Consider the following 13359-nt stretch of genomic DNA (forward strand, 5'->3'; position numbering starts at 1 on the left):
TGAATGACCCAGCTGTGAACTGCACAGAATGCACCACATGAGAGCATGTGGAGAGTCTCCTAAAAATCTTTGAGCAGCGACTCACTAAATAAATTCTGAGCCTATAAGCAGCTGACATGGCTACATAAAGTGACATGAGTGTCACTTTAACTCGTTTTCACAGAAGTCTTCCAAAACCCAGAAATCCCTGAATGCTGTGGTTTAACCCGGCAGGCAGCCAAACACCACACAGCTGCTCGCTCACTCCCCCCGCCACACCCAGTGGGATGGGGGAGAGAATCAGGGGAAAAAAAGTAAAAGTCGTGGATTGAGATAGACAGTTTAATAGAACAGAAAAGGAAGGGAAATTATTATTATTATTATCATTAATAATATAATGATAATAATAATAATAATAATGGTAGAATATACAAATTGAGTGACGCACAATGCAATCGCTCACCACCTGCTGGCCGATACCCAAGCAGCGATTGCTACTTCCTGGACCACACCTCCTATTTATATACTGAGCATGATGTCATATGGTATGGAATAGCCCATTGGCCAGTTGGGTTAGCTGTCCTGGCTATGCTCCCTCCCAGCTTCTTGTGCACCTGGCAAAGCATGGGAAGTTGAAAAGTCCTTGACTAGTAGACTACTTAGCAACAACTAAAAACATCAATGTGTTATCAACATTCTTCTCATACTAAATCCGAAACACAACACTAGGAAGAAATTTAACTCTATCCCAGCCGAAAGCAGGACACTGAACTTCGCTAATAATTGGAGCTGTGCTTTAAATCAGGAAACAGGGACGTGGGATTCCAGGACTTTTAACAATTGCTAATGAAGTAACCCTGCAAGAAACATGGCAGCCTTGCAAGAATACGACATGGCACAGTACAGTGACTCTCCCCTAATAGCAGCCTGCACAGCATGCTACTGTACCACACACAAAAGCTAATGACTTGTCTTTGAGGCCTTCGTAGGGTAACATAGCAAAGCAGAAGTCCCAGAGAGGATATTACTGTCACAGGAGAGTCTGGTGTGTTAGGGCTCTGAGACCAGCAGCAGGAATTTGGTACAACACATGTAACTTCTGACAGACCGTACTTAAACCCAAAACAAAACCACATGTGAGAAAGTCAAATCAGTGTTTCTACTCAGGGGCAGCAGAGCACAAGCATGGTTTGCAACTCACTGAAACAAACACGAATCGAAACTCCTTCTTCTCCCTTATTTTCAGTAACAGAAAAAGGTCAGCTCTTGTCATCTTCCTTCAAGGTCTCTCTGAAGTATATTTGAATCACAGAAACATTCCTATCAGTATAGCATGCAGTCATACCTCCCAATGGTTTCTCACTCAAATCCTGCCTGTCCTCCACTGATCTGGGTTTCGCTGTCTTGCAGAAATGTTATTATAAATTTTAAAACAAAATGAAGTTATAGATATTTTAAATGTTAATATCATTGCCACCGGGTATTTCCAGTAATATTTTTCTCTCAATTCTCTTTGTCTTGGTTTTTTGTCCAAGACTATATCCCGTGTTTGGGATCTTCACAAATTGAAAAGCATGTCATTGGCCTGTGCATATACTGTGTATTTTTAAAGCATTTCATTTTCCCAGCTGTTTTCGTCTAACTGTGCTCTGAAATACTTCTGGCAGTACTCAGACTACCTAACTGCAGGAGGTATCTTGGTGTATGTTACAAACAGGAGAAGTTTTTGCAGTTATCATGCTCTTCTGTACTTCCTTAACAAGTGATGTGTAAATCTAGATCCTACTGAAATTCCCCTGGTATTTGTATCATTTTGGGATTACAGACTTGATATTCTGCACAAGCTTTATATGCATTTCAAAAAGGAGAAGTTTTAGTTACTTACATATGAAAATGAGTAATACAAATAGCACAGATACAGTAAGAATAATAATTCCTTACCCTGATTCTTGCTATTTTGCATTAGATGCTTTACTTTTAATTGTATCATGCTTGGTATTTCTACAATGGTCCAGAACCCTTCTGTGCTAAGTAACATACATGTGCAGAATAAAAAGTACATTTTGAACCCAAGGAGTGTGCAATCTAAGCATAAAACAAGATATCACACATGGATACAGAAGAATAGATAATAAAACAAAAAATGTGACAATATTGATTGGCTTGATAAACAGCTGCCTTAGACCATCATCAGCCTAACCTCTGACAACTTTTTGGCATGCATCATGATGAAAGGAGGGTTTCAATGGGATTGGAAAAATAACCTGCTGTTGCCTTGTGGATGGTACAAGGAAGCAGAAAGATTCTTATGATCAAATCCAAGAAGTAAGAAAAAAATTCTCGAATCGTGCTGATCAGAATGGGGAGAGAAGAGGCTAAACTGTGAATGGCCTTGAAAGTGAAGAAAAATTGTTTACTTCTGAGCAGAAAAAAGAAGAGAAAGCTGGAGCAAGGTAATAACGAACTGTATTTGTACTGCTCATAGCCTTAGGTAGCTATATTTTACGTTCCCCAAAGAACAAACTTGTTCTATTAGATTTTTCCACCACTTAGATCTAGAATTGTAAGCAGGCTTGACAATGGTGATGTCAAATACAAGCGAGATAAAATAACCATTAGGCATCTGAAAACCATAGCTGTAGATACTGCCCAAACAGAAAAAGACAATTTCTTCTCACTTTTACCGCACAAATAACGCAACTTAAGCTGACAGAATCAAATTCTACCAAGAGTAAGGAAGAAAGACAAGCCATCCGTGCTGCGACAGCAATAAAATGGCCTGATATTGAAATGCAGAAAGTTGTAATGGAGTTACATATTGACCTTTATCTTTCTTTCAGTGGGTAGCATGAAGTGTCAAAGAGTTATTGCTTTAATATCAGCTGAGATGAGGCCATTTGTTGTGGTGCATGTGTATCCAGGAAATCACTGCTCTAACCATGTTTTTAGAAGCACTTTGACACTTTATTAAATCTTCTTGATGCTCTTTCAGCACACAGTGGTCTCTACAGGCTGAGCGAACTGCCATGTAGGTTAGGCAGGAAGCTTTCTGGAAGAGTTCCTCTTCAGGTAAGCCAGGGTCATTTCCAGCTTGACCCAGCCCACAGAAGTCCAGTGCTGCTGTCTGTTACGCTCCTATAGCTAAACACAGTTCTGTTGCCTTTATAAATTATAGAAAATCTCCAATAAACTAACAAGAGCAGCATCAGGACCATGGACTTTATTCTTCTGGAGATGTAATTGTACAAAGATTTTCTCTAAAATTAGAGCTAGCCACTGAGGAGAAGGAACTGTAATTCTTTCAAAGTTTATGACAAACGGTGACCAAACCTGGGGTAATTTCCCCTCATTTAGCTGAGACTTTATAAATCACCTATTGGGTGTTTGAAGCTAATAACTTAATTAATCCCAGTGCTGCTGCCAACTGGATTTACAGAGTACTAAAGGGGGCAATGTTAAACCTTGGCTTGGAATTAATTACTCTAATAGTTGTAAATTCCACTGCAGCCAGAGGTACCTCACAGAGTCACAGAACGGTTGTGGTTGGAAGGGACCTCTGGAGGACATCTGGTCCACCCCCCCTGCTCAAGCAGGGTCACCCAGAGCCAGTTGCCCAGGACTATGTGCGGATGGCTTTTGAGTATTTACAAGCATGGACACTCCACAACCTCTCTGGGCAACCTGCGCCACTGCTCAGTCACCCTCACAGTAAAAAAGTGTTTTCTGATGTTTAGAAGGAAACTCCTCTGTTTCAGTTTGTGTCCATTGCCTCTGGTCCTGTCACTGGGCACCACTGTCGTTTTTACTCCCTCCCTCCCTTCAGGTATTTGTACACATTGATAAGATCCCCCCTGAGCTTTCTCTTCTCTAGGCTGAACAGTCCTAGCTCTCTCAGCCTTCTCTCATAGGAGAGACGCTCCAGTCCCTTAACTACCTTAGAGGCCCTTTGCTGGACTGTCTCCGGTAGCTCCATCTCTCTTTTGTACTGAGGAGCCCAGAACTGGACACAATACTCCAGGTGTGGCCTGACCTCCTACATAATTAAAAGGATGATTTATGTGTTTTCTTATCCTAAGTGACCAGGACTAGATAAAAAATAAAGACAATGGTCATATATATACAAACAAAATTAATAACTGATTAAACCTTCTGAAGCAGTTAAAAAGCAAGCATGCAACTCGTAGGATTACAGATTTCAAAGTCCTTGATTTCATTAAGGTCTTCTGTCTCAAGCAGCAGAAATTGTTTCAGGGAAGCAGATGGTATAATTGAAATTTTTTCTCCAATTAAACAACAATATACCTTTCTCTGGAGCTTTAATAAAGGCACACTCTGATCAATAATCACTCGCCAATGTCTCAGCCAATGTATGCTGGTGTCAACAAAAGTATGTCGATTTCTAACAGGATGAGGTTCTGACGTAAATAAAGATTTTTAAAACAAATGTTTCATCCTAGTTGACAACATGATAGTATGCCACTGAAATAAATAATTTTCAAAATCTGATCTACTGCTCAGATTAGTTATTTATATGATTCTTTTCTTTGCACAAACAAGGAGAGCCAATTTAAGGTGTTTATTTCTAATCAGTACCATATTCTGGCTGCTACACAAGTGGTTCCAAAAGCACTGCATTTTTAGGACTGAAAACACTACATTGGCACAATTAAGCCAGAACATCTGAAATTCATTTTTTTTCTAGGAATGGTTTTTGCCAAAGACATTGGAACTGCTCTATGTTGGAACATCTACGTTTTGCAAGAAGCTGATCTTGATAGCGTTCCTTTAAAATTTTCTACAGGAAGGCTATAAAAAGAAAATGAAAAATGGCTCTACCTGGAAGTAATGCTCCATTGCTTTTCTTCCCATTATGAACTTCACTGTTGCAGCAGTATATACTGTCATAATAATAAATAACTATACACCCACCCCCCATTAAGCTTTGTAACTCTCTTAGGAATACATTTCCCTACATACGGAACTGCAGAAACATAGTTAAAATCATGTTCTCATTCACATTGGGGCAATCCTACTTACATAAATGGGGTTGCACTATAACAGGAGCACAATCTGTCCCCATTATCACGTACATGTGCCATAATAATTCATCCAACTGTTTGTTCACCAACACAGGACGACAACATTTTGTGGTGATTTACCCTGTACAACATTATTAAAATAGTTACATGGAGCATGATTCAGAGAACATGGCTCCCATGAGCTTACAAGTGAGCAGTGAAACAAAAGACTAATTAAGAACCCAAGGAAATGCAGAAGACTAATTGACTCACCTGGATGCTGGGTGGCGAACGATTTTTTCGGGTTGTAGTGGTGGCCATTGTAGTTGTGGTTTCCATGACTGTAGTAGACATTTCCGGTGGCACGGAGGTTGTGGGTGTTGTTCCCAAGATGGAAGGGACTTCCCCAACAAGTCGGACACTTCCATTGATTTTAATGTTGGGGTTGTTCTCCGCTGCCATGTTCAGCACTTTCAAGCCATTGTAATAGAGACCGGAGAGCTGGCCTTGGAAGAGACGCCCTCTGTCCTTCCCTCCTATGGCTATTTGCGCCTGGGTGTTGAAGATCGTTAACTGTCGTCCTAGTGAAGGGGGGTGAATAACATTATTGCCAGACATTTTCCTCACGTCGCATCTTACATTGAGTCCTGGCCAGAAATGACGGACAACAAAGAAGTAGATTCATTCTTGGTAGTGTTTATGATGACTGTAGAAACACAGTATGGAAATGTACTGCCTAAAGCTCATTAATAAGGAAGACTAGCCTGAAAGCAAGAACAGCTAAAACTGAACCTCACGCTTCAGCATCCACTCACACATCAAAACTCTGGAGGAGCTTTGACTCAGTCAGAAATTTGAACCCACTCTTTTAGAGTTGGACCCATTTTAAACTACAAATAAGGCTTCGATACATGGCTATTTTTCTACTATCAATTCAGATTGCCGTACCTGTCAAGCTTTAGCCCATAAATAAACCTATTTTGACTGGTCAAAGGATGGGATTAAGTCATAGAGCCATTTTTAATAATGCAAAGATTTTAAGGGGTGGCTTGAGGACAGTAAAACATCAGAAAAAAATGATGGTGATATAAGGATCGTGTAGGAATATTAAGACAGGATCAGTCATGATCTTCCACCTGTAAATTTTGTGTTGTAAAGGCTCACAAATCTAAAACCAACAAAGACTGAATGCAAACATTTGTGATGTCTCTGAAAGAGCAAAGTTTTTGAAATAACGAGGATAACATAGTGCTTCAGATGGTTAAGCCCCAGAATGCCTTACATGTGACTCTCCTCTTACAGACAGTAAAATTCAAATGTAGGCAGTTAAGCAGGTTACTCAACGTCATACGTTTAGTGTTAGGAGTGGTCTAATATCATATGCAATGAAAAATACATTTATTAAAAATAAATCTAGTAATAATTGCCAATTCACCTAGTTTTGCAGGACACTTAAATCACATTCAGCCTCAACTGCTCTGTAAATACTGCTTATGTCCCAGGCTGCACTAGGTTGACTATGTTAAGAAATAAATTGCTTCATGCAGTGCGAAGGCAGTGCCTATAATTTCACTGTTCCTCAGAAGATTAGGGGCGTGACACCTGCAATCTGTTAAATTAACAGACAACCAGACTGGGCAGAGCTCAGAAGGGTTATCAATGCAGCATCAAGTCAATCATCATTCAAATATCTAGTGTGTTTTCCCATTTTTATGAAGTTTGCAATACATCTCCCCATCCCATTCCCGCTCCCCAGTTCTCACTCACCACTTCCCTCTCTAGTCCACCCTGATGAGAGGTGCAAAATGCCACCATGTAGCAAAGCACAGCCTATAACCCACTGCTCATTCCTTCACAGTCAGTGGTTAGAGTAGATCAAAATACGAGGGGGAGCTCACCAATTTTGGTGGTCGTCGTGACGGGTCTCGAAGTCAAGTGGTGATGCGGTGTTGCATCATCTTATGGTGACAGGATGAACCATGGGGAAAAGAATGGGGACAAGAGAAGAAATGTATCTGAAAGGAGTTCCTGTCCCCAAAGAGGGCCCTAGCTAACTAAGCAGAAGTGTATGGAGAGGTGTAACATATGGACACGTGGAGGTGGGCTGCACATCCCTTGTGCTCCTCACCCACAGATTTGTAAATGAAACATTAGGACCTGATCAGGGTGGAGTAACTGCATTGATGAAGAAATGAGAAATAAAAATGAAGGGTATCCTTCCCCTGGAAAGTGTTGAAACACCTGATGCAATATTCTGCATCTCAGGAGGTTTTAAACTTACCAGAGGCAACATATGTCTATTAAAACATCAACAAACATGCACTGAAGCCACACATCCTCAGCATGTAAAAACAGAGCCTTTCCTCTTGTCTATGAGGAAAATAGGATCCAATAACAATATCTGTCAAAATATTCAGCCCTCTCAGCCCAGCTCCTGCCCGAGCTAGAGGAAATGGCACTGTGCACTGTAGTGCTTTTCTTCACTGTCCTGTTGTGCTTTGGATTTTTTAATGGATACGCTGTCAGTTCTTTACTACACCATTTTGCCTTCTCCTCACACATTCCCTCCCTCTAGCACTGTATTTCTTTCCCTGTACTGTACGGCAGGACGTACTGTCCCTGCCGCTACGTACACAGACATTTCACTTGCTATTGTTCCTCCCTTCCCACCTCACTCATGATAGACTGCCAAAAGGTAGAGGTGAGATGAGTAAAGAACAGGGAGTTATTTCACTAATCATGAGACGTTATCCCCGAAAACGGAGGGAAAGTACTGACCATTCAAAGCTTTCCATTTCCATTTCCATTTCCATTCCTTTCTCCCCTTGAATCAATACTGTATCTTTTTTCATCTTTTACCAAAGCGAAAAGGGGTGGGTAATGATGAGGAAGGAGAATTTTTGCTGTTCCAGCTAGGAGAGCTCCCCAAGCCAGGATAGAAAAGGGGTTCCCTCACTTTTACTGGAGGATTACGACTCTCTTCAGGGTGTCATCTAACCCAAGCTCATAGCACAGCTTTAGACATGTCTGTCATATATCTTGCTTTACTTTCAAGAATGAGGAGTTGAAGTATATTAAGGCTGAAAAAAAGATCATCTTTCCATTTCTGGGCCTTCATCTGCATCTTCTAACGCTGAAAGAAAGTGTACACCAAGGAGGTGGCCCCGCTCGAGTAAAAAAGGAACTTTGATTGTGTGTTTTGGGGTCTTCCTTGTTTGTTAAGTGGTCTTCTGGTCCAGGATTCATGCACTGCACCATACGGTTAATGCTGGAGACAGCACTGGTACTAGAAATGTGTTTGCTAAAAGAACAACCGACAACCTGTGATTCCTCATTGTTCACACTACGATGGTGTACACACGCATGAATAAAGACAACACAGAAATGCATATGGAATGAGAGAAAACTGTTGAGAGAATATACACTTAATTCTGCCACCATACGACTCTTCTAATCATTCTTTTGATTATATGGTTCTGACGCCCTTACTTCTCCTAAGTAAAATTTATTTGGCCACTGAATTTTATTGATGAACTGTTTACATTAATAAATTCTACTAGGTGTGCAAGGGTTGCAGACTTACAGTTCTTCTTTTCCACAGAGAACTCTTCCTACTGCTATTTTCATGTCATACTGGAGAAAAATGATGAGCGTATTTTAAGTTTCTGAGGTGTTTTGTAAATTTTCTGAATAGTTCAAGCTCTCGTTTCTCTGTTTGCTCTCTCATTGACTTCTTCATTTGGAAAACTGAATACCAATTAAAAATATCACAGAGAAATCTTAGTGAAGTGTAACTTTTCCATAACACTGGGAGAGATTTTGGGCCTGATTTTGCAAATCCTAATTCACACTAATAGTTCTTGTTTCAAAAGTACAGTCACTCAGATCAATGAGACTTCACATGTAAATAGGAGAGATTTGAAGAATTAAGGACTTCCAGGATCAGTCCTTCTGATGAGATGCTTCTGGGTCTTTATTAGTTCATCCAATTTGCAGAATAGGTAACATCTGCGCCTTAGCAAACACCACGTATTCTGTTAAAGAAATCTGCTGGTTTTATGACTACTTAAGTTGAACAGTTTAGGACTAATACTTCTTTTTTTTTTTACTCACATACATAATCTCAGTGAAGTTAATAGTGTTTAATGTTTTGTTTATTACTCATATAATTCAAGATTGTAAACATGGACTCCTCTTAAAAATATTTTAAACCAATTTATAAAATTTAAAAATCCCCCAAAACCAATAATGATGCCACTTCAGAAGGATGTTGTGTTATATTTGTTTTCCAAGAATGAACTATTTCATTATTATGAATAATGTAACAGTGGTACCAAGGGAAGACCAAATCTGTGGCATTCAAAAATGTCAATCGACATCTTTCCTTACTCAAGCTAAGAACTCATATGGGCAAGACAGCTATTCTATATGCTGTGTCTTTGATGAATCTATCTATTCCTCCATCCATCAGTTCATCTTATTCCATTTTGATAGCAAGCTACCCTTTCACTCACCATCTTTATAAAGTCTTCTGACAAAAGGTTTCCATGTTACATTAATTGTTGGATGGATGACCAGATGGATGAGCAGGTGGGTGAACAGTTAGGTAAATTATTCATTCTTATTATTTTTTAATTTGAGTGGTACCTAAGTTGCTGAAAATGTCTATCTACTGTGGAACAAAGGAACAAAGTTATATTGTCTCAGGTGTTACACTTGCACAATATCATTCTCTAACACAAAGTGTGAAGACTGAATTTCCTTTCACTTTAGTAAAAACATGGGCCTACTCTTCTAGCCTAAAAACATCCAGTGCTTTGCGAGTGTCTGAACACTCAAATACTGGCTCTTTTAGACCTTACTGCATGTGTGATTGCCTTTTAACAAAGCATCAATATCCACAAAAGGTAGACTTCAGTTCAAAACTTCAGGATTGCTTACAAATGAAAGTGCCTTGGCATGCTTATAAGCTCAAACTTAGAGAAGCAGGGACATAAAATAAAAGATTTGGTGGAAAGCCAAAACAGAAGAAAAAACCCAAAACAAAAACACAAAAGAAAACAAAGGTGTGTTTCTCAAGCACATGAATTGCATCAAGGAATTAGACATGCATCTGTTTTAACAAAATTGAGGCAATCATTGTCTTTAGTGTTAAAGGGACTTTAGCAATTCAAACTTACCAAAATTACTCTCTTTTTAGTGTTAAGCTTTATTTATTTGTTTTAGTTTGATCTTGTAAATTAACAGGGCAACCGACTGAGACTCAATAAGCATTTTCTGTATTTCTTTATCTTAAAATTTACAATTTAGCTGAATTAACTGTTCTGCTTTAGTTGCACAAATATTTTTGTCTTACTTTCAAAAATACTCTAGCTTTAGTTACAAACATGACACTGTTGTAGATCAAACCTGAAAAGTGGGCATTACTGTTAGCTCTCATTGAAGTCAATGGGAACTGAGTGTGCACAACACTTTGCAGGATCAGACCATTCACATAAAAATATTTTGACTGTAGTTAGCCACATTTTTCTTGACCTTAACTTAATTCATACTGGCTAAATCAATTTGTTAATTCAGCTGAGGATAGAAGTTTGAAACAGAACATATTTACATTTTTCCAATCCTACAAAACATTGGTTTTCCCTCTTGGAAAATTTATTAAAAACCATAGTCTAAGTCAGTACAGAAAATGCAAGATCTGAGTTCAGAGGTCACCCCCTTTTATCAGCAGTACTTTCTTAAAAGGAAACAAGAGAAGATTGTGTTCTGCTTTTTCTAGACTTCAAGGCAAGGAGGTAGGTACAGTGATTTTTTTTTTTTTTTAAATACCACATTTAGTATAGAGGGAGAAGATCTTCCTGACTTATGCTCCACTGTATTACCAACAGCCCAGGCCAAACCCTGCTGAAATCAGTAGGAGTTATTCTGTTACCTTCAACAGGCCAGGCTTTGGAATGGGCTCTACATCCAAGATTTTTTTTCCCCCTCCAAATTCCTGATAAAAGAACATTACTGTTCTGACACAAGTCCCATTTCAACAGGTCATTGAGTGTATGCAGAACTCTCACTCAAGCCAGCTGGACTTATGCATTTTAACAAGTCTTTTGCTGAACTGAGGGCAATTACTCCAGGCAAACCCACAAAATTAAGTAGCACTGCCTGAGATTAAGTTAGGGAAGAATTTGACCCATAACTTAGCCAAATGTATCACTTGAGTGTTCAAACTGTACCCCAGACATAGCATAAAAGCGACAGAACAATCATCTTTCTCTGTCTCCCTCACTGTAGTTTAAATGAAAATGTTAAAAAATGTTTTCTTTACAACATTGCTTGATTATCTTAATACAATTAGGAAACACATAGCCATAGTGGCTAATCAGACTAATGAGAAAAAGGAAACTTACAGGAAGTGGTTTAACAAGTAGATTTGAAATTTTTTTTAAGAAAACTTTGATAATAAAGATATAAATGTAGTTTAAAAACAAATCAAAATAGGAAAATCATGCAGTGGTTAAATTGCCATAATACATGTTGTTGCTCTTCACTCTTCTTCGTTTTGGTTTTTTTTTTAGAAAACGTTTCCTGAATTTTTGCTTGTTTGTTTGTCATTACTATGATAGCAAGCTTAGCATTTCGTCCCTTTAACTGCATTTTAATAGCAATGTATTATAGCATGATTTATCAACATATGGCAGGTGGAAGCTGACACAAATTATAATGAAAATTAAAACAGTCATTTATGCAGCAGGCGATTATCATTTAAGAAACATTTATTTGCAGGCTTTAAAAATGAGGGTTTAGAATCAAATGGGTTTAAAATGAAAGTTTTAATGACTGTTACCTTTTTCCTGCAGCCACTCCTCTACGGGCCGGTTATATTTGAAGGGGATTTTCTGTTTTACCATTTGGAACCGTTCACTATCAGTGTTGCCTTTAAAGTTTAAAAAACAGCTTAAAAACAATCTGAAAAGTCAATGAAATAGTTAAAACATCCTAGATTTTTTTTGGTTTTTTTTATGACCTTATTTAGCTATAAATAAATAAGTGCACGTGTGTGTACATATATATTTGAAAAGAGAGATTTATCTTTAGTAAGGTGGAGAATAGTTATACGTCCAATTGCCTGAGGTTCTGGAAGGTCGAAGAAGTTAAATCCTATGAAAAAGATATCTCAGATTCTGCTCAGAGTATTTGTTTATCCAGATTGGTTAGAAGGCATGTGTAATTTGTCTGGGACATGAGACCTTGAGTGAACTCAGTGACATGAGTTAAAACATTTTGATCAGACTCTAGATCTGATTACACAAGGACATGGCACAATATATCAGTCACATAAACACACAGTTAGTAGTATTTTGATAAACCTTCTTGCAGTAGTAAAAGACACGTGTTAGGACTAGAAACCCAGTAAACAGAAAAAAAGAATGGAAGAAATTATAAGAAATTGGTGCTGAAAGGATGTAATAGAATGAGTTTAAAAAAGCCTAAAAGTGGGAAGATAGATAGAAAAAAAGGGAAGTAAAATTTAAAAAGAGGAAGAGCTGTTAATTAATGATACGCGAAGGCTTGTGACCAGTTACCAAAGATTTGGGCCTGTTGCCAGAAGAAACAGAAGCTTAGAAACTAATTTAAATGAAAGCAGCAATAATTACCCAAGATGTAAATTCTGGCAAATGCAGTTCCATTGTTCTGTGTTGATGGATGATAGAATTATCCAGCAAAGAGTGTTTTGGAGGAAAGCCCTTATCACTCGCACAGTACAGAAAGGAATAAGATTCATACAAAGTCTTTGTCCAAATTCCCTGGCTACTGAAAAAACTGTACAGGTCAGATGGGTTGGGCCAACCTCTAGTAGAAAGGAGCAGCTCAGTTTGATGGTGTTAGGAGTGATAGTAATCAAGTGCCATCATTCTGCTCTTTCATTTTCTTCAGCTACTGTCACTTTCTGACTCATTCTAGTTTTTTCTTCATGTACTAGTTTTATAAAAAGTCTTCAGTCAGATAGGCATAAAAAGAGTGCATCTTTTACAAACTTTATTATAATATTGTAGAAAACTAGAGTAAGCCCCCAGCTTACTGATGTAAGGCTACCATAAACAGAAGTTCAGTAATCAGTAGTCCTCCGATACATCTTTTGAATAAATGGCAGTCCAAGAGTCAGCAACTGCTCTGCACAATTTACAGTACTGCTTTTAAAATCCCACATATAAATAACCTAAAGTGGTTTCGTATTTATTTGACTTTCTGAAACAGATGCTGGAATCTTTTTTCAATGTAAAGACACACCAAGGAAAAAAATATATATGATTAACAGCTGGCAAGATGCTCCACCCAGTCAACAGCAGACACTTTCATACTGCAA

General features: G+C 38.5%; 1 protein-coding gene across 3 annotated transcripts in view; it reads right to left on the reverse strand.

The window, feature by feature from the left end:
• The window catches only part of NRXN3 (neurexin 3), a 391483-nt gene that overhangs the window by 108375 nt on the left and 269749 nt on the right, over positions 1-13359 (reverse strand). For 2 of the 3 annotated variants that reach the window (XM_075151408.1, XM_075151410.1), the window contains exons 4-5: positions 5271-5578; positions 2989-2991 (exon numbers count right to left, since the gene is read on the reverse strand). In XM_075151408.1, the coding sequence (XP_075007509.1) occupies positions 2989-2991; positions 5271-5578 (311 nt within the window). Of the gene's footprint in view, positions 1-2988; positions 2992-5270; positions 5579-11838; positions 11929-13359 lie in introns of all 3 variants that reach the window. The other variant, XM_075151409.1, reaches the window with a different exon arrangement.

The sequence above is a fragment of the Calonectris borealis genome, chromosome 5, assembly GCF_964195595.1.
Source record: "Calonectris borealis chromosome 5, bCalBor7.hap1.2, whole genome shotgun sequence".
In the NCBI taxonomy this organism is placed as follows: domain Eukaryota; kingdom Metazoa; phylum Chordata; class Aves; order Procellariiformes; family Procellariidae; genus Calonectris; species Calonectris borealis.